The 22,714-nt window shown below is 42.2% G+C and overlaps 1 protein-coding gene across 1 annotated transcript in view; it reads left to right on the top strand.

Annotated features, from left to right (window-relative positions):
• The window catches only part of LOC103588445 (alpha-ketoglutarate-dependent dioxygenase FTO-like), a 242,470-nt gene extending 219,764 nt beyond the window's left edge, over window positions 1-22,706 (top strand). The window contains exon 6 of the mRNA XM_008570123.1: window positions 20,361-22,706. Within this exon, the coding sequence (XP_008568345.1) occupies window positions 20,361-20,514 (154 nt within the window). The 3' untranslated portion in view covers window positions 20,515-22,706. The remainder of the gene's footprint in view (window positions 1-20,360) is intronic.
• Window positions 22,707-22,714: the final 8 nt, after the last annotated feature.

Raw genomic sequence — 22,714 nt, forward strand, 5'->3', positions numbered from 1 at the left:
AGATAAATTCTCCCTTAAGATGCAAAAGAATTGTTTTACCTAGCCGACTTCAAAGCCCTGTATTGACCAAGCCAAGAATTTATTTCTTGTTGAGTTCCCAGAATTTTGATTGGTGGAAAGGAAATTAGAACTGAAGGTAGTTATGAGCTTTAACAACTGATTCACATCCCAGCTAAGGTATTTAGTTTTATTCACCATCACTCTCAGCACCTTTATTTTTACTTACACAAGTAATGCACAATACTTGTATGTTCACTTTATACAAATTAAAACTGTATATAGATAGGGATAAAGTCCTCTCTGACCACTACTCCCAATCTCAGACCTTCTTGCCCTTCCAAATATTCTTCTGTGCATTTACAGACATAGATTTAACCATAGACAAACACTATATGTTTTCTTTGTTTTTACATAAATGGTTATTCTGCTATACAAATAGTACCTAAATTGTTTTTTTTTACTCAGTAATATGTCTTATGTTTGGAAATCTTTCCTTGTTAGATCATATAAATCTTCTCTATTTAATTGTTACAGAGAAGTCACTCCATAGTAAGAATATACTATCATTTAGTATCATTCCCTCAATGATGGCATTTAGGTTGTTTTCAGTTTTTCTAATTATAAGCAATTCTATAAAACATCATTATCTATTTGGAACTGAGATAGTTTATATGATTGTCTTAACAGCATGCTGGCTTTTGCAAATACAATTTTGAGAATGTTTATACCAACCTGATAGCTCAAAATACTTTTTTAATGTTTTCTACCAAGCCATATCTCTATTTTTATGGTAAAGACAAAAACAACTATGAGATATTTAGTATCCTCGGTGCCCCACAAATAAATAGACATTCCAAACATGGCAGTGAATTAACTTTTCGATAGGGGGAGAAACGATAATCTGCCATCAGAAATGCCCAAGTAAATGTTGTTATGAAATGAAAACATCATTATGGCAAGTTTCTTGTCACACAGATTCAGTTAGACAAGTCAGACTATGGCCCCTGAGCCACAACTACCTGTTGGGAAAGCCCTCATGGTAGTGTTCTCCCACATGACATTGAGTTCTCCATTCGCCGTGTTTGCTGACATCTATACAGAAAGAGGTGTCCTTGATTATGTAAAGGATGGTTTGCTAATCAGGATGTGCATATGTGACCTTCATAACCATCCCTCGGTCTCTTACAAATCCAACAGGAGATGGCAAGAAATCCTTTTAAACAATCAGAACATTTTTCCAGAAGGTTTGAAGGATGTATGCCATGAAAAGTGTTCTACTAGGAATCTCGGACACCATCATTCCTCTGGACTGAGATTGGAAAAGTGCTGAGATACCCACCAGTTGCCTCTGGGTTAGTGGAAGAAATCAGGCATGTGTACAGTCAGGTCTTTGCATTTGTAGAAGTGGAGAATGGAAACTTCCATTCTGAGTGAGTTTAAATTAAATATTCTAGAATAGTTTTTAAAACATTTGCACTAATTACTTTTAGGCTTAAGGAATAACTCAAAGTTGGGTTAACAGTGTTGTCAAGTAGAGGTTCTGCTTTAGTGAAAACCAGCAACTGACTTGAAAATGGCACAGATAGGAGAACGGTCCTTTCAGAGTGTATGAGATATTGGATAACACCTATTCCTTCAGCTCAGGTTCATGCTGTTAACTGCCACAGTCTTTCATTCTGTGTTGAGACCCTTATCCATACTTTATAAAAAGGGAACTTGAGAGATACTGTCAAAAGTTAATGGAACCTAAGGAAAAAATAAATAAATTGGACTTCATCAAAATGATAAACTTTTGTGCATCAAAGAACATTATCAAGAAAGTGAAAAGACAACCTACAGAATGGGAGAAAATTTAGTATCCAGAATATGTAAAGAACTCCTAAAACCCTATATATACAAAAAAGACAAACAACCCAGTTAAAAAATGGGCAAAGGACTTGATTAGACATTTCTCCAAAGAAGATGTACAAATGGCAAATAAGTACGTGAAAAGATGCTTAACATCATTAGTCATTAGGGAAATGCATATCAAAACCACAATGAGAGGCTACTTCACACCTTCTAGGATGGCTATAATTTTTAAAAAAAAAGAGAGAAAAGAACAAGTGTTGGCAAAGATGGGGAATTTGGGGAACCCTTGTACATTACTGGTGGGGATGTAAAATGGTATATCACCTTTGGAAAACAGTTTGATGGTTCCTCAAAAAATTAAATATATAATTACTATAAGACCTAGCAATTCTACTCCTAGATATATATATACACAATACAATTGAAAGCAGGGACTCAAACAGATACTTGGACACCAGTGTTCATTGCAGCTATTATTCACAATAGCCTAAAGGCAGAAACAACCCAAGTGTCCGTCAACAGATGAATGGATAAACAAAATGTGTTATATGCATACAATGAAATATTATTCAGCCAAAAAAAGGAATGAAATTTGATACATGCTACATGGATTAACCTTGAAGATATTATGCTATGTGAAATCAACCAGACACAAAAGGACAAATATATGATTCCACTTATATGAGACATCTAGAATACACAAATTCATGGAGATTGAAAATAAATTGGAAGTTACTGAGGGCTGGGGAGGGGAAAATAGAGAGTTATTGCTTAATAGGTGCAGAGTTTTTGTTTGGCATGATGGAAAAGTTTTGGCTATAAAGAGTGGTGATGGTTGCACAACACTGTGAATGCAATTAATGCCATCGAATTGTATACATAAAATTATTTAAGTGGCCTATTTTTGTTGTATATATTTAACCACAATAAAAAAAGTGAATAGAAGCAGATAACAGAATTTAGGCATATTATCTAAAGTTACAAAGGCATCTAATGAAGAAAGTAAAAATACTATAAACACTGTTTCAGTTATCTATTGCTATGTAACAAGTCATCCCAAAACCTAGTGGCTTAAAACAACCACAGTTTATTATTTCTCACATAAGACTCTGGCCTTCTGTGGGTTGACTAGGGCTCAACTGGACATGTCGTTTTTCTGCTGAGCTCCCTGGGGGTCCTGCCTCTGGCTATAGTCAGGTAGTAGCCGGGGCAAAAAGGCTGCTTCAGCTGTGACCCTGGGACTGCTGGGCCTCTCCCTCTCCAAGTGGCCTTTCCATGTGGTCTCTCCAGCAGCGTATCCAAACTTCTTACAAGGTGGCTCAAAATTCCCAAGAGCACAAAAGCAGAAATTGCTAGGCTTTTTAAGGCACCGGCCCAGTGTCACCTCTACTGCAATGTGTGGTTGAAAAGGAAGTCACAGAGAGGGCCAGCCTAAACTCAGTGCTGGAGGTGTGGCCCATTGGGGGCCATGTTTGGAGGTGAGTTGCCACAAACACTGTTTGCAGATGCATGGAGTGAGGGAGAGTACAGATCCTCATGTAACATTGTAGGAAGCCAAAAGATAATATCTCAAGTTGATAAATCAAGAAATAACAGTACGTGCACATTAGCAACCACATTAAGAAACAGATCTGCGGGTGGGATGGACTAGAGTGGCACTCTTGCTTTTTCATTATGAACTCTTCCTTGTCATTAGATTTTAAACCCTGTGTGTGCAGTGTTTCAGTAACATTACAAGGTAGTGGTTTGGAGTATGGGCTCTAGGGCCAGACTTCCTGGCTTCATATCTTGGCCACATCAGTCACAATCTCTGCAACCTTGAGCAAATTACATAACCACTCAATGCCTCAGTGTTTCTATTTGTAAGATGGGGATAATAATCATTTCAACCTGATAGGGTTATTAGTGTTACATAAGTAAAACACTTATACTGCCATCTGGCACATTGTAGGTCCTCAAAAAATGTTAGCTATTAACAACTACAACATGAAAAAAGAAAAAGCAAGCAAGCCCACAGTGAACTAAGGATCCCAAGACCTGGATTCTGGTCTCCTGAGTTTGCCACAAACGCGTTGACTTAAGTCTATTAACCTCACCGTTAAACTTAGGGGGTAGGAGATAAGATTAGCTCCTAAGAACAGAGGTTCTATCAAATTTGAAATCTAGAACAGCAAGCCTTGGCTGTCAAAAATTACCTTGCTGAAAAATGAGGATTTCAGGAGAGAGCTTCAGATTCTTTACACTTGAACCTGTTCCTTCCTCCTCCCACTGGACCCACCATGAGAAATAATTCACAGACTCACTCGCTGCCTGCCCAAAGACCTTTCTCCTGGGAAAGAACTTTATAAACCACTTTACGTTAGTGACCATAAGTCCCAGGCGCTTACATGAGACCAACTGGAAAAGGACATTAACTTGGAGCCAATTAAATTGCTTCTAGTCTTTATTCGCTGGCCTCCTGGACAAATCTCTCCCAGAAGGCTAATCATGTGACCAACCCTAGGTGAAACTGTAAAGAAGTTGACTTCTTCTTTTCACCCCAGGGAATGCTGAACTCAGTACTTCTCTACCACACCAGGAAGAGCAGCAAGCTGTATCTGAGAGGTGACTTAACAGACTGTCCTCTTTAGATGTGGTTGCATTTTGAAATACCTTTCCCTCTTTCTTCCCCCCTTCATTTGGAAAAAAATGAATCAGTGGTACTCTGAAGTCCAGAGCAAGAGTTATTTTTGGAGGGAACGCTGTCCTGATACCTCTCCATTCAAACCACACAGGCAGGCCACTTGCTAATGTCACTTACACATATGACCCTGGCCTGGGAACTTACTGGTGGGTGACTTTGGACACTAGGACCTTTGTGAGTCAATCTCCAGCTAGAAAGAGCAATTTAAATGAGGAACAGCAAGTTTCCCAGGTCTTGCAGTCTTGCCTGAGCTAACCTATCAGCACTGCAGAGAGAGGATAATGGACCCTCAGTAAAGTATTCTGTGCCAACTCCCAGGTGGTCTTGAGTGCAGAACTGTTCTTACAAAAAGTGTAAATTCAAACTTAGCAGTCTGTTGAGAAGCTTGGCTCTCTGGCAGGCCAGGCATGGGGGCAGGAGGTGACAGCAGCTAATCAAGTCCTTGCTGTGCTGTCCTGACTCACCGCTGAGCCCTGGCCCATTCCCAGCTGACCCCACTCCTGTAATGCTCAGTGAGGAGCCGAACTTCTCCATTAATCGGCCTGTTTTCAGGAGCTGGAAAGGTGACTTGTAACAGGCCTCTTGTTCCCAGACTCTTCTATAATGACATTCTGCACAAGCAGATGTCGTCCTTTGATTCCTTATGACCTTCTGAATTTTGGCAAATGAGAAAATGCCTGGGATTCACAATGAGGGCCTAAGGGTGTCTTTCCTGCAAAGAGCCCCTCTCGTCCTCCACCCCACTCCACCTCACCTCACCCCTGTCTCTACCAGGCATGCGGCAAGGACATGGCCCCACTCATTTTCCCTGCTGCAAAAAGCCTTCTTACTGGAGCCAGGGGGCTTTTGAGATAAGGTGGCCAGTACTGTTCCATGCTTGAGTATTTACCACACGTGACTCTGGGTCTCTGTGGCTGTCTCAGCTTGACAGATGAGAAAACGCTGCTTAAGTGCCCTTCCCAAGGTCACCCCAGAAGCAAACACTGTTGCTGGGAGAATGAGATCACCCCCAGACAGTGAAGGGAGTGCAAGCTCAAGCTTTCAATGCCCTCGAGTGTGAGACTGAACCAGCCTGTTGACCAGGGAGTACAAAACTGTAAGAAATAAATAGGTAATGGCTGTCTCTGCCTGCTTTCTGCTCAAAGATGCCCAGGTGGGAAGGTTATGGTTCTGATGATTAATTAATAAATCCACCAGTTAACCTGAAGTTTGGAGGCCATACCACAAGCCTAAGGCAGTCTCTTTGACAACTCATCCTCCCTTCCGTGGCTCCAGTGGGCTTTATTCAGGGGCAGCATTGCTAGCAGCACAGCATAAACTTCAGTCAGAGGATTTCAGCATATGGTCTGCTCTCCATTGAAGTGCAATTTTTAAAAACTCCTTTCAAACCAAGTCATTTTAGAAGCAAACCCAGCACTGATTTAGAAGGCCTGTTCAGTCTTCGGCGGCTCTCAGCGTATAGAATTACCCGTCTTCCTCAGCCTGAACCCACGACACCAAAAAGAAAAAAAAAGCAGCATAAATTAGATGTGAGTTGAGTTCTGAAGATACACATCAGGTGGACCTGGGACTACAGGGAGGCTTTGGTGCTACTTTTTTTCTGTTCCAGCGCAAAGGGGACAATGCATCAAAGCCATCAGGGCCGTGCGGTTTGGAGGCCCTCCCCCCTCGGGCCACGGAAGAGTCTTCAGGAAGGTGTTTTGCTTCATCAAACGAATACTGCGTGTAGATAGAGCATAGAAGTTTAGTCTCATGAAATGATCCAATTCCTAGAGGACTCTAGGGGCTTCCTGCAGACAACTGTGGCATAGATCATATCACCCTCCTGCTTAAAATCCTCGAGTAGTTTCCCATCTCACTTAGCATAAAATCCAGTCTTCACAGTGGCTTCCAAGACCCTGGACTTTACCGGCCTCATCTTCTCTGTCCCTGTTCCTCCTCATCCTCCCACGGCCTCCTGCTGTGCCTTGAGCAGGCCTAACTCATTCTCATCTGAGATACTCTCTGCCCCACTAAATGCCGAGCAGAACTGCCCCGGCCAGAGCCTTTCCCTGCCTCTCCCTTCACTCTTTACTCATTTCCCCATTTGAATTACTCCAGAGCATTTATCTCTAGCAGAAATTATCTTAATTTTTATTTTCTTACGTCACGTGGCAGAGAATACTGGTTTCTCATCCTGTCCCCATTCTTTTTTTCCTCCTTTGTATAGAATCTCAGTTTTGATGGGGAAAAGGGGCAGTGTGTCCAGATAAAACCCTACACTTCCCAGCCTCCTTTGCAGCCCAGTGACTAAGCTGGAGTCAGTGAGATATAGATGGAGGGGGCTGGCTGTCCTCCTTAAAAAGAGGAGGTAAGGACATAATGTTACCGTTCTCCCCTTTCTCCTGCTTCCTGCCTGGAACTCAGGTATGGTGGCTGGAGCATCCTGGACCCATAGGTGACCTCAACGACAGCTGCTACCTGCTAAAGATGGCAGAGCAAAAGGGTAGATGGAGCAGCCTGGGTCCCAGATGTCCATGGACTGCTTTCACGTGACCTCCCCAGACTTCTTTAATGTGAAATAAAGAAATCTTCTTTAACCTCTGTTATTTCTAGTCCCTCTTGCTAGCAACTGAATGCAGTTTATAACTGATACACATGTTTATCCTTTGTCTTCCCCCACCAGATGTAAGCGCCACAAAACCTGGAACTTTGTCTAGTTCACTGTTATATCTCTAGATCCTTGTACCTAGTAACTATTTGTTGAATGAATGAATGAGTGAATGAATATTAAAAGCAGTAACAAGTTCTTCTGCCTAAATCCTGGCTTTGTCAGTAGGTACTTAGTAAGCAACATGGAATTGGCATCCTTCTGATCGCCAACCCAGTAGCACAGATATTTATGTGGGCAAAAATGATTTTAATTTCCAAATGTTAGCTGTAGAAATAGTGTCATTCGGCTGCTAGGAGTATAAAATGCAGCTTTACTTTGGACCTACGATTAGAGTGTTTTTGACATCTTTGGAGTTCAGGGGCTTGTTAACAACGGTCTTGATGCTACAGTGGCTTACACTTCTTCCCATTCTACAGAAGAGCTGCACCAAAATAGAATTCTGTTCCTATCATAAAACACCCATAGGCAATGGGGCAGCTTGTTCTCTCTAACCTTGGAATGAAATGGCACTGTGGAGAATCCGTGGATTCTGTGGCAGGAGTGGAATAGCGCCCAGGAAGTAGTGGAGTCTGTGATACACGTGTGTTACCTCTGAGGGGATTAGAATGTGCTTGAAAAAATAGCTTTTGAATCAGAGTAAGGTGACTGATGGTGCTTCCAATTCTACCAAGAGAGGAAATGTAGAGCAGTGCTGGGCTGGTCAGTGACCTGAGTTCCAGTCTCAGGGGTATGACTTACTCGCCTTGTGGCCTGGAGCAAGGCCCCTGCTTCCTCATTTCCAGAACTGTGAAAATACCTCTCTTTCCTACCCGGAGTAGTGAGAACCATGTGGGATCGTGTAGATGGAGGTAAATCATAGTGTTTATATACAAAATTTCAGTTTTTTTAGAGATGGGAAGAACCTTGGGGATTGTCTAACCCAGTCCCTTATTGTACATTTCTGAGTAATGATGGCCGGAAAGTCAAGGTTTTGCCCAAGGTCACAGGGTAAAGTTGTGGCAGAAATGGGTCTTGAGTTCTCAGACCAATGTTCTCCCTACCATACCATCCTGCTCGTCAGCGGGTAATAATGATATCATTATTATTCCTCCTTTGATTGTGCCTCAGACTTTTGCTTATTATTATTTAAGTGTTGCTTTCAACCATTTGTGTGTTCCACGCTGTTTATTGCAGCTACCATGTGCCAAAGTCTGCTCTAGGCTTGGAGGATACAGCAATGAACAAAACAGGCAGAAATCCCTGCCTTCAGTGTAGCACGCTTGCACACATGCACACACACACGCGCATGCACACACACACACACACACACACACACCCTCCACGTGGTGGCAAATGTTGTGAAGAAAAATAGGACAGAGAAGACAGGATGTGCTGGGAGTGGGTGAGGGGGAAAGGGAGAGGTTGCTGTTTTAAGTCCAGTGGGAGAGGAAGATCTCTCTGATTGGATTATGATTAAGGAGCGAGCTGAAGAAATAGGGGGAGCAAGCCACACAGATATGTTAGGGGAAGAGTTTTCAAGGTAGAAGGAAGAGCAGGTGCTGATACTCTGAGAGTGTGTTCTTGGCCTGTTCAAGGAAGAGCAAATAAGCCAGTATGACTGGAGCAAAAAATGAGACACATGGAAGGAGAGCAGGTCAAAGAATCAGGGGTTGGGACAGAGTAGGTAATGTAGAGGCTTGTGAACCATTATAAGAATTTTGCTTTTTAACTCAGCACTTAAATCAGTGCAAAGCATAAAGAAGACTGGTGTGTCCTTGATAAATTGGCATTTTTAGTTTGACCCACTATTGTCTCTCTATTGCTAAATTTGTACTGTCTCACACTGCTGATGTTGGATGCCACTGAGTTTTCTACCGTAAGTGCTCTTGACCTGATAGTGAATGTCCTCAAAGAAGAGGAGAGAGACAAGGGCCCAGTGGCCTCATGTGCCAAATAAGATTAAAATAAACTTGGGAGATGTTTCTCGGCATCCAAAAACCAATTAAGCAGGTTACACGGAAGTATTTCTAAAAACAGCAGAGCAGTGGAAATAGACTGACAGGTGAGCAGATGGGGGACCCATCAACTCGAATTTATTTCACAGCTTACAACTCAAATGAGCGTTGCACAGGCGGAACAGCTGGCCTTGTGTTCTGTAAGCCATTCTCCTTTGCTTTGCTCATCTCTCAGGAGCATGAGTGGATTGTGCTCCAATGGCAGTCTGTCTGTCGGTCTCTGACTTTGCAGGGAAAAATCCTTTGTAGAAAAAAAGGCTTTGTGTGAATCAGATTTTTCCATAATGTCTGCTGCTTCCGCAGGTCACGAAGTTTCTAGGTTCTGGAAATCAATGACATTGACCTTTTAGTTTTTATTTATTTATTTTCATTTATTTATTTATTTTGGCAGATGGCTGGTATGGGGATACAAGCCCGTGACCTTGGTGTTATAAGGCTGTGCTCTAAACCAAGTGAGCTAACTGGCCAGCCTCCTTTTAGCTTTTATTTTCATGACCGTTCATTACATGTGTCACTGTTGTTATCTGATTCTGAGTAAATGGAATTTAACTAAATAGTCAAAAAGCAAAATCTTCAGATTTGCAAGAAGAAATGTTTTGTTTGGTTTTTTTTTTTTTTTAATGTTACAGTGCATCTAAAAATCACAGCCACCTTGAATTTCTAATTTTAAATTATTCTGGAATCTTTCTGAAGTTTGAGACTGTCCCATGGAAACTTTACTTAAATTTCAAGCAACAGGGAAGTCATGAAATTTGGAAAGGGTTATCTTTTGTCAATCATGGTCCTTTGTGGGGTACTGTGCTGACAGAGGACAGCAGAGAGACCGTATTCTGTGGCTGAAAGGAGCGCTTGATACTACCCAGTGGGGATTTTGTTCCCGTAATTGCATCAAATTGGACCTTCTGCCATGTTGCAGGTATAGCATTAATATCACTCATTAAGTCATGTGCCTGTATGCTTTCCCTCCCAATGGCTGAGTCACTGGCAGAATATATTTTCTTCCAAAGTGTTTGTTTTCATTGTTGCCCTTTAAAAATAATGAGTTCATTCTATTCCCTTGCAAGGAAAGTTACTCTAGACTGCTTTGAAATTGTATATCTTTTGTTGAGCACATTTCTGCAGTGGTTCCATAGCTTTGTGTACTGGGCAATCCAACCCGGCCTCTCTTAAAGCTTCTAACCAAGCTGCCTCAGACTTGATACATATAATCGTCCAGCCCATTTGACCTTTATTTTGTTACCCTTGGGCAGGTAGAAGTCATGCAAGTTTCAGGTGACCCTATCGTGTGACCAGAGATCAAAGGTCAGCAGCTCCTAAATGTTCAGCTGTCAAGGTAGCCCATTCATCACTATCATTGTGTAACTGACAAGCCGACAAATGAACCTGGGGATAAAATTATTCTCAACCCTCTACCTCCTGGGTTTACACCCCAGTGGTGGGCCAAGCAGTCTCACATATTAAGTGGTTCCAAGGGCCTGCTGGAGTCTCTGAAGTGGGGGGAAGTACTTCAGGATACCTGTTCTGTGGTATGGACCCTGGGAAGTCACCAGTTGCCTGCTTAGCAGGCCAAGTTACAAGTCTGCAAGAGCCAATCCTAAGTCTGGTTTCCTCTGAAGTAGAGATGAATCTAGTGTTCTTTATGGACCCATAGACACCCAGTCCCTGTACCACAGTCCACCTGCAGCATCTCTGGGTCCTTTGTGGCAGGTTAATATGGTACAGTGTTTTCACAAATTGGCCTGATCTGGGGAGATATGAACATTAAGATTCCCAGGACCCTCCTCTGGAAAGACTGACTTGGGGGTAGGTGCCTTTGGAAAACTCTATTTTTAATAAGGGCCCAAAATGATACTTTTCATGTCTGTATTTTGAAATGATAAAAAGAGCTTGAGAGTGGAGTCAGACAAAATTGTCTTATTTGGCTGTGAAGTCTTAGGTTAGTTAATCTTCTGGGCCTCTGTTTTCATTCTGAGGACAAACATTTATTTATCTATCTATCTATTTATTTATTTTAATGTGTGCTAACATTTTTACTTGCACAATATACTAAAATACTTCAAACAGTAACTTCTGAAAAAGTAGGAGCAGGTGCTTGTGGTTTTCATTTTGAAGACGAACATTTAAATAGGAGATATACATAGTGCCTGGCACTCATATTTATTATTGCTATTTTTAATGTTTTTATTAGCATTATTACTCTTCCTTTGGTCTGAGAGGAGATGTCATTGGAGGAGCATTGGCATGAAAGAGAGTTTCCTTATAGTATCTCCCATGCCAACAAAAATCTCTGATAAACTTACATGGGCAGTTTCAGAGGGACAGGAGTAAGGGTGTGCCGTGAGGATCACGCAGTATAATCACATGGTTGGCAGAGGCAGCACATACCATCAGGAGAAGGGAAAGGGTCACGGCCCTCTGCTGGACCCCTAAAGAAAGAGTAGAGATACTTGTGAGTCATTCGTGACCAAAAAGTGTCCCTGACTTATATGCCAGTAAGAGGCTGTCACCTCCCTTGTCTCTTTATCTCCTGTCCTCGTGGAGGTGCTCTCTGAGCACCTTTATACCTCACCCTCCTCTTTGAGGGTGAAGGGCCCTCTCTTCTTTGCTAGAACCTTTGCCATAGGCCAGAGGAGCACTTAGCTGTGATTTGGAGAGGGAAGAGGCCCTGGTTTCGTAAGCCAGGAGGACAGGAAACTCTTATCAAAGGAAATCTCTTCTTGCAATCCCAAGTTAGGACTCTGAACGTTCTTTCTCATTAAAGACAACAACAAAAAAACTGATATTCAGGTTATTGGGCTACATAGTATTTTATATATTTAGCTATATATAGTATTATTAATATTATATTTCAGAAAAATCGTAGGTCATACAGGTGCCGAGGGGAAGAATTGAGAACTATGAAAACCATTGTTTATATAGAAATGTCTTTTGAGTTCCAAACAGATGTAGAGAACACAAACCATTTACAGCAGCTGGGCACCACCTGTACTGTTCCCTTCTCCCAATGGGCAGAACAGTATGGACCCACAGTGGGTGCTCTAATATGCTGGTGGTTTGACCAAGATCCAGGCAATAGGGTCATCCATGCTGAATGGCATGGTGGTTTCTTGAAGAGTATCTGGTGATTCCTGTGGCTCAATGGCATTATCTTGGTGTTCAAAAGCATTTTGAGTATATATGATAATCAAAGCATTTTCTTTTTCACATTTATGAGTCAAAGCATTTTTAAAGCACCTAAACAGACTATCTTAGATTAGACTTCTCACTTCTTTCCAGAAGTGTGAGGCCTAAAAGTAGATTTGTATACAACTAGAAGTTAAGTCAAGCCCCACTTCTCAAGTGGTCATGTTGAAAAATACTACCTGCTAAAAAGGTGTATTGACCTCCGCCCCCCCCAAAAAGCTGACCCATGGACAGAAGTTTGTCTTTTCCTCACTCTCTGATGTGTGTTGACTTTACTGATCTGGAAACATTAACATGTGATACAGAGGCAAGAGGTTAAAAGCCTTTCAAGGAGAAAGTGAACAGGTTCTTTGTTGAAACTCATTTAGGAATTGATTTTGCTTAGTGGTTCTGCAGTAGGTAAACTGAGTTACACAAATCTGGGAAGCTGATTTTATAAAACCACCTTTGTTCAGGTAGACCATTCTGATACACATTAGTATGACGGGGTGGCTACTTATTTGTAAAGTTGTCCACAGTTCCAAGATAGCAGTCATAAAAGTTGAAGAAGACAAATTACAAATTCATTCAGTCTTCTTCTGTTTTCAGAGGATTTAGAGTGTCAAGGGTAAGATTACGATAAACTGGATTCCTACTCGTCTCACTGCTGACTGAAACAGATTATTTGGATCAAAGCATAGTGAGACGACGAAAATCAGTACAATGGAGTGACCTCATACTCGAGGTTATATTTTAAATGTAGCGTTTAAGGTAGACATCACGGAGAGTCAAAATTACACATGAAAATCCCTTAAATTGTACCTAAAGTACTGTCAGGGATTTAGATACCATGTTATATGAAAAATACTTATATTTATTTAAACACTGCAATCACCCTGTGTGGCAAGGTGCTCTGACTAATGGGCCCTGAAAGACTAAGTTGTACAGAGAACATTGGGCTCCCACATTGGTCTCATGTTCCCTCCAAAGCATAAGACCAGAGAGGGGATTGTTGCCCCTTTACATCTTTATTTCCTGCTTTTTTCATGCTTATCTTGGCAGTTGAGTTTTGCAGGTTAATGTAGATTTGACGTAACACCAGTGTTTTTACCTGAGGCCTCTTAAGCACTGATACTGGCTTATATTGCTTGAGGGAATGCATCGTGATGGGCTGATACCCTAAAACAGACTCCTGTTTAACATTAGCCCAAATTATGGTCAGCCCCTCACTGTAAATTAAAATTCCAGGAAAAACTCTGACTTGAAGAAGAGTAGATTTTTTTAATCATTGGACATTTTCTGGTGAAAGTTGTTAGTTTAAACTGCTCTAGTCTTTGGAAGAGTGATTTCTTTCATTTTTATTTACGAGCATTACAAGCCCTTCTTGTCAATGTTGCACGATCAGCTATGTTTTAAAAATAGGACTTGTATCATATAAGAAAAGGGATATTGAGGCATAATCATACATTTATGTGGTACTTTACATATTTTAGAAGACTTTTATATACATTATGTGATTTTACCTTTATATATCCCAGTGAAACAGAGAAGCATTAACTTCAGTGTAATAGTTGAAGAAACTAAGAGATTGAGAGATTATTCTCAAGGTCACCCAGGGAATATAATTAGAGATAGTTTATGCCCTTAGAAGATGAGTGTGTTGTCTTTTATTTCTCTAAGCTATAGATGCTTATGCTATAAAATCTCAAAGTCATTAGAATGAAAAGAAAAATACATTTTGTCAGTCATTTGCCATCATAATAGTCCTTCTAGAAACCAGAGAAAACTTTTTGCCCCTCTCTTTCCTCTGAAATTGTTTGGAATCTCCTGAATATCTAACTTTGACAAGAATAGCTATATAGTCAATAGGCAAGATCTATTTTAGTCCAAAAGGAAATTTAAGAAAAAGATGGAATGTAGTAAAAAGGGCAGCCAGCCAGATGTCCAGGGGTCTGATCCAGCCCTGGCTCTCCTGCCACTTACCATTGGAGTAACCTTGGGTAAGGCAGCTGTCACTCAAAAAAGGGATCCGGATACCTACCTCTGTCATCTCTCTCCCAGGTTGTTGTGAAAGTAATAACGCAGGGCTGTGTATTGAAAATTTGGGGGGCATTTAAACTGTACACGGTGTAGTTGCTGTTTTAATCAGGAGCTGGTCTCCTCTTTCCCGATAAAGAATTCTCTCTCAGGGGTTCATTTCTCTTGTCTCTTCAATGACCTATGCTTTGTAATAACATTTCTCCATCAAGTTCTAGTTTGTGTGCATGTGTGTTTTAAACTTGCTTATCCTGACGAATCTTTTAGCAGAAACCCTTTCTCGGAAATCTTTATCATTTCATCAAGAGTAATGGAAATGTTACCTGTCCTTCTTTATTTGTTACAAAATTTAGGGACAAGAAAGAAGACCGTATATGTTTTCTTAAAATCAATGGCCAGCACATTACTGTAAAACCTATTGATTAAAAACACAAAGTATAATGTTAGTCATTTAGTCTGTGAAATGATGCAATAAGGGAAAAAATTTATCCTTTGACTTTTGCATTAACCTTTTATTGACTGCTTGCATACCCATAATTAACACACACTTTAGCTAAAGTGGTTAATTTTAGCATGGCGACCAGTGCTCACTAATGTAGCTACAATCCTGATCATCTAGATGTAAGTGCAGCCCTGGGGGAAATGAGTGGGCAGTGAGGTGCTGTGTGAGTTACACCTTGGGGTGGGGGTTCTGGACAATCTGCCAACGGGCCAGCCAGCGTGATCCTTTCACTTGCGTCCTGTTACGTCACTGGTCATACCTAAGTGGCGGAGAGTTTGGGGGTGGCTTACGGAGTCATTGGAATCAAAAAAAATGTGAATTTGGGAGGGAGAGAGGTGAAGTGTATTTTCCTTAGCTTCCCTTGCACTGCTACATGAGAGGGGCAGTATTTTCTGAATAGATCCAAATTTATTTGCTCACCCAAGAAACATTTAAAAATAGAATTCTTGGGCCGGCCCGGTGGCGCACTGGATAGTGCGCCGCTTGGGAAGCGCGGCGGCGCTCCCGCCCGAGGGTTCGGATCCCACATACAGACCGGTTCCCGCTCACTGGCTGAGCGAGTCGCGGGAGCACCACCGAGGGTTGCGATCCCGTTGCCGGACATGGAAAAAGACAAAAAAATAATAATAATAAATAAAAATAGAATTCTTCTTTAGCATAGGAATGGAGAGGACAAGATTGAAAGGGGAAACTAACTTTCTTACTGTTTAGCTGCATTCAGTAGGACTTGGGAGTGGCACTTGCATTAGGGGACTCTTTTTAACTTTCTTTAGAAAAATCATCCAGCTCTGGTTGTGGAAAGAGGCTTGTTTTCATGCAGAGACTAGTGTGGATAGTATTAGCATTACCTTGTTTTCTGGGTAGAAATTTCTTTCAAATAGAAATATTATTTGACCCAAAAACGAAGGCCAGGTGTTTTCAGGCCTCCATACCCAGGCAGTCTCTGCACACCATCTGCTGTATCAGCAGCAGCATCTCTGTTTGGAGCAAGAACTACCAGCATCTACTGCACAGGCAGGGCCATGGCAGCAGATGTTGTAAATGGCAGGAAATAACTGAGAGGAAGCCCAGGCCAGCATATCAGCTAGGATTCTTTGGGTTGCAAGTGACAGAAAAATCTAACTCAGAAAATAAAGACTCATGAAACTGACCAGTCTAAGCATTGTTAGCCTCAAGTGAGGCTTGGTCCAGCTACTCAAATAGTATCCCCCAGGACTCCGCCCCTTGCTGCATGGTAGCAAAATGACTATGGCAGTTTCGGGTGGCACATCCTAACAGATCACATGGCAGGAGACAAGAAAGTCTTTTCCCTCAGCTCCCATAGTCCTTGATTTATTCTCTCGATTTTGTCCCAGATTGGGTCATGTACCTCCCCCTAAACCACTCCCTGTAGATGGAAGAGTGGGATGTACTAATCAGCGAAAGCCAGCCAAGGCTGTCCCCAGGCTGTACAGGTGGAGCCAAATCCACCCAAACCACTCACTAAGCACAAGGAAGGGATGAATTCTCCGCGGGAAAATTAAAATCCTGTTGGTAGGAGAGGTGGGAGTGGATACCAGACAAAAAATGTTCACCACAACCAGTTATTCCTAAAACATTTCTTAGGACAACTTAGGGCCCCTTTATTTTGCAAGGGACTATATAGTATGTGTGCTAAGAAACTACCCAGCTTTATTTCCTGTGAATGCCAAATCAATCTGAAACCACCACTAAGAAGGTCCAACAACAATGCCTTTTATTAATCCTTAGTCTTCAGGAACAATGGCTGATCCTTTGTGAATCTGAACATTTTAGCCTGTCACTGGAAAGTTGTAGCAGCTTGAATACATAAGCCTCAGCCTTGTAGAATGTCACAATGTGATAGGATTCTGTCATTGGCTCAGTTTGATTCAAGCCAGGAAGAGCTGCTACTGTGTCTCCAGAGCTTACTCTAAAAAGGGCCAGGGCAGAGGCTGCCCACCCAGTTAGTGTGAAGGAAGGGGATTGCTGCAGGTATGACAGGTAGCACTCTCACTGGCATCTCTTACCTGTCACTGGTACTCATTGTTGAAGTAGCAATAGTGAGAATAATATTTAATATTTATTGAGCACTTACTATGTGCCATGCAGTGTTCTACACACTTTCCATGTGTTAATTTGTTCGATCTTCACAACAGCCTCGTAAGTAAGGTATATTATCATTATGATTATTATTATCATCCCCACTTGACAGACAAGAAACACAGGCTCAGTGAGGTAAAGAAACCTAAGACGTCACGCCTCTGTAAAGCAGCAGCTCCAGAAGCCCAGAGAACATGCTCTTATGCACTATGCTGCCATCTTCCTCCTTCCCCGTCTTAGGAAATTGAAATCCAAGAAGGCTGAATGAGCAATTTGAGCAAGAGAAATGAAAACCTGAATGGGGACATGCCTGCAAGTAATTCTCAACCCTTTTTCAGTTCCACAGTCTGGCATGATGCTGAAGCAGACCATATAATTTTTTTTTCCTTTTTGTCTTTTTTACTGACCGGTAACGGGATCGCAACCCTCGGTGTCGCGCCCGTACCGGGGACCGGCAACGGGATCGCGGCCCTCGGTGTTGCACCCGCACCATGCTCAGCCAGTGAGCGGGAACCGGTCTCCACATGGGATCCGAACCCTCAGCGGGAGCGCCGCCGCGCTCCCAAGTGGCGCACTCTCCAGTGCGCCACCGGGCCGGCCCAGACCATATAATTTGAGTTGGGGGTGTCTGTCCTTTCTCATGGGCAAATACAGCACCTCAAACAATGGAGTCTATTACTATCATTTGGAAATTGGCAAAGAGCACTGGGCATTAAAGGAAGAATTTTAAAGCAATCTTGAAATTTTTTTTTTTCCTTTTTGTCTTTTTTCGTGTCCGGCAACGGATCGCAACCCTCAGTGTCGCGCCCGTACCGGACCGGGACCGGCAACGGGATCACAACCCTCAGTGTTGCACCCACACCTCGCTCAGCCAGTGAGCGGGAACCGGTCTGTATGTAGGATCCGAACCCTCGGCGGGAGCGCCGCCGCGCTCCCAAGCAGCGCACTGTAGCAGTGCGCCACCGGGCCGGCCCACAATCTTGAAATTTTTGAATTAAGGCCCTGAGGAAACCCAGCAGAGGATTCTACTCCTAGCCCAGGAGGCAGTGAATATATCAACTCCCAGCCTCTCAGGGCCTGCATGAGAAGGAGGTAGTTCCACACCAGCCTGTCCTTTGGTGAGAACAGTGGCAGGAAACTGTGGAACAGCTTTGTCCACAAGAAAAGCCAGTGGGCTTGGGAAGCTTGTACAACACGGCATAAGCAAACCTCTGCAGTAGGGTTTAATATTTTTAATACTTTCTCAAAGGGAGGAGGCAAAACCCATTTGACAGGTGAAAAAGCATCTCTATTGACTTTTTACAAACCTTATGATATTCTAGGTGGACTGACACTTATCATAGCCCTTTAATCTGCCAACCAGGATAATGTGTGCACGGATAATTTATCCACTGTGAGATTGAAATGCTCAATTTGGAATAACTTTCCTTACCCAGTAAATTGAGCATTACTCTGTGATTCTGAGGCAGAGAGAAAGCACGATTTAAAAAGCTTTGCAGAGTTCCTTTGTAATTAGTCGCAGCTTCCTGTGAATATTAATTTCTCCCTCATCCCTTTCAAGTGATTTAGAGACTGTCTGTGAAACTACAGAGATGTACCCTCGGACCCACGACAGCAAGCAGCATGGTCTCAAACACCTATTGTTAAGTAGTCTGCAGAACGCACTGTCTGTTCTTCAGTGCAGCGTGTGGCTTATCAGTGCAAACAGTTTAATATTTATGCTAAGAGGATTGTCAAAAGCAGCTTCTGTTGCTTTAATTCTTGTTTTAAATAAATAATGAGAACATTTAAACACATTACTCTTCTTGGGGCCCTGAGGTCAGCTAATCTTATTATTTATGAAGTGATGTGCTACATAATAGTACTTAGTGCATGTTAACAGACGCTATTATCAGGGCCTGATGCGGAGAGCTGAAGATATATTGGAATGTTATGTGTAATGTACGACGGATGGAGTGCAGAGGATGCCGGTATAGCAATTAACCACACACGAAAATAGGTGTAAAGTTGAAGTATGTTTTCCCACGGGGATCCCCTCCCCATTAATAATTCCCCAGAGAAGAAGATGTCTTTCAGTTAGGAACCTTCTCTACCATCAGGCTTGGAAATGGGGCCAGGATATTCCATTCTTTGATCTCTTGATAGTGAGTCCTACACAGTCAGAAGACAAATAGTGGGTATGACCACTTTCTAGTTGATTTAGGGAAAGATGCGGAGAAAGTCAGGGTGGGAGACACCAGGCAGCTCTTCGTTTTTTTTTTGGGTTTTTTTTCCCTCTTTTTATTTTATTTATTTATTTAGGCAGCTAGCCGGAACAGGGATCCGAACCCTTGACCTTGGTGTCATCAACACCGTGCTCTAACCAGCTGAACTAACTGGCCGGCCTGTGCAGCTTTTCTGGATGTACTCATAGTGCTCATTTTTGGTGCACATACCTTCACTGCCATGTGCTCCAGGAGAGCAGAGAAACTGGTCATTCCTTATTGCAATTTGTTTTCTTTGTTCTAATCCTCGTTTTTCAGATAAATAGAGCCAGAGCCCCTGAGCTTTCCCAGACCAATTTTAAATAAGCTTGGGTCTCTCTGAGAGGTAGATGCTGCCAGGGTGTAATGATGTTGCCCCAACTTTTTTCCTGCGAGGCTATAATTTAGCTGCATATGATAATTAATTTCTCTACTATTGATGAATAATCCATTTAATAAAAACCGTGATTTAAGTGTTTTCCTTAGGGACTAACTCCTGCTAGCCTCTTAATTTAATTTTGTGGAAGTTTTCCCCACCTATTCATCAGTGGAAATGATTATTAACCTCTATTTGCATATATCCTTATAAATCGGTCTCTCCTTGGAGTGTCTTTTTCTGAGCATGGCAAGCTGGGACACTTGTAAATCTCTAGGATCTCCAAAGTCAATCCCAGTCTGTAATATTGTTTAATCTATTCTTGGATGTTTTAATGCAGTAAATTCAATTTAATCTTTCCCAGTAATCTAGTAATACATTGAAATCCCACAAACATTTAAATCTGATAATGGCTTAATCACACACTTTAAATAACAGTTGAGATAATGAAAAAATAATTCACCATTTTAAAGGCAGAGTAACTGAATTTCCTTGTGGTTGGCTTCTGTGAAGCTACTGGAGATAATACAAATCTGGGAATAAAAGAAAAGAAGTCCCAGCACCGTAAGGAACGATTCTTCCTGCTTCCAAACACCTGCTTTCTGCCTTGCAAACTCATTCTTCACTTTCATTGCCAAGATCTTCACCACAGAGGACTGTTTTCAGAGCATTTGCCCCTGTTTCTCCAAGTTTTCCCATGGGTTTAGGTCTTCCAGGTATTTCCTCGCATGGGTTAATTTCCTATTCTTGCTCTTCCAGGTGCCAGTCCCGAATTGCCCGATCTTTACCCGCGGATCAGAAGCCAGAATGTCGGCCGTATTGGGAAAAGGATGATCTTTCCATGCCTCTGCCGTTCGATCTCACAGACATCGTTTCAGAACTCAGAGGTCAGCTTCTGGAGGCAAAACCCTAGAAGGAGCACAAGTCTTAGGTGAAGGAGGAAAAGATCTCTTTGGTTTTCTCCTCCAACCTTGTCATGGGCTTGCACAAGGGCAGTGTAGACAGACTTCTTTTGGCCCTTAGATTGTGGAACCTGGGTCCCAGTTCAAAATAGCTAGAGAATGGAACCCATGAGTGTTCAAATGTTTTTAAATGACATAGTGTTATAGTCTGGTTTGGTATTAAACAAGAACTTCCCCAAAAGAAAACTATTTCCCACTTGGATTTTTTAACATGAACCATTTAGCCTGCAAGTGCCAAAAAAGGCAACAGGGATGAGCCCAGCCAGTGACAAAGCCTAACCTGCTTTCCTCCTTCCAAGCCTATTCAGAGACTCTAGAGTGGACCTAGTCATCTAAAAAAAGACAGAGACGTGCATCCCAATTTCTTACTGCACCCTCTCGAGGCTATGCTGTCCAATATGGTAGCCACTAGCTAGCTGTGGCTACTTAAATTTAAATTCAATTTTAATTTTAATTAAGAATTTAGTTTCTCAGTTGCCCTAGCCACATTTCAAGTGCTTAATAGCCACATGCGGCTAGTGACTACTGTGTTGGACGGCACAGATACAAGACGTTTTCATCATTATAGAAAGTGCTATTGGACAATGCTTTTATAAAAAGTTTGAGAACAGGAATTCTCTTTTCCAATTCTCTGTAGCCTCTATCCCCATAGGAAAAAGCAATTAAAAGAGAAATGACTCACTGCAAAGTAGCCTGTTTCCCTTCTCTGAGACAAACCTAAGTAAAAGCCTGAGTGTGCACACAGGAATGGGGAGTTGTTAACAATTAAAGTTGACATCCTGTCTTTAGGGAGTTTCTCTGATCTAATGAAAGAGACACAGCCCCATTTATATTGTCATGAATTTAGCCAGCATGGTATAGTTTTTTTCTATAATTCCCCCATTCATATGTAATGACAGGTAGAATCGAGGCTTGCAGAACCCACTGGAGTGTCAGAGAGACCATGAAGAGTAGAAGTTAAAACATGGGCTCTGGTTTCAAAGTATCTGGATTAAGACTCCTGCTAGCTTTGTGACCTTTGGGATGTTGTGCCTCAGTTTCCTCATCTGTATAATGGGGATATACTAAAGGTACCAACTCCCAAGGTAAGGATTAAGTGAGGTTTCTAGCTACACACTTAGAACGATTTCTAGCACATAAATATCCAATAAATATTAGTATTATTGTATATCAGTAAGCTGACCTGTATGTAGACATTTTCCTCTCCCTTCCCCAATCCCTGTGCCAGTTTTGTCTCGTGATGTCAGTAACACATCTCTACCTTTCTGGCCTGGCTCCCGCCCTTTGGTGTGCCCAGAAATCACGAGAATAGTGAGCCCATGTCATCAGCCTCTTGCCTTCTCTTGGAGTTGTTCAAGTAGAGCTTTTGCCCACGGAGAGGTGCTCTGAGAACACTCTCACTCCTGCCCTCCAGCTCTCATTTTTTCACAGTATGTGTTCCTGTCCATGGAGTTAAAAGCCACAGAAAAGTCACGTGACACACAGCAGCCGGGGTCGCGTGGTACTGAGACTTCGGTCTCTCGGACCTTGGATTAATTCTGTGATGTCTTTTAGCTTTGATTTCCTCATCAGTAGAAGAGAGGTGAGGCACTACCTTGTGGGGTCGTTGTAGAGACTGAATGAAATAACACAGGTAAGGAGCGCGTGGCACATGGAAGTCACAGACTGGGCACCCTCGGGCCACCTAGCCCAGTCTTTTATTTAGCCCCATGATGTTTGTTCTTTGTTATATTTCATTAGGTGCCAATATTTAAACATTGGGGGATTTTGCATAAAATAAGAATGTCTGCATTCTCTTTAGAATCCAGAACACCGAGCAGTCCCAGGCCCCCTCCTAGCATGGCACAAGCTCAGTAGTGTCCTTCCGCTGTGAGGCGGGTGTGAACCCTCCCGTGGTTTGCCGTGGGCCCTGTTGCTCCCTATTATCATCTATTGTCAACCTGACCTGCTTCACCCCTTCATATCAGCACTCTCCAAACCTGCCTGCTTGCACCCCTACAGTAGAAATAATGTTTAGTGTTCGCCCCAATGTATGTGTATTGCTATTGAACTGTATCTGTGGACTGCTTGTACTAATATGTCATGTGCACCATAAAATATTCATACACAATAAAAATATTAAAAGGATGAGATAAAAAACCAAGAGAGATT

The sequence above is a fragment of the Galeopterus variegatus genome, unplaced genomic scaffold, assembly GCF_000696425.1.
Source record: "Galeopterus variegatus unplaced genomic scaffold, G_variegatus-3.0.2 Scaffold32, whole genome shotgun sequence".
NCBI lineage: Eukaryota > Metazoa > Chordata > Mammalia > Dermoptera > Cynocephalidae > Galeopterus > Galeopterus variegatus.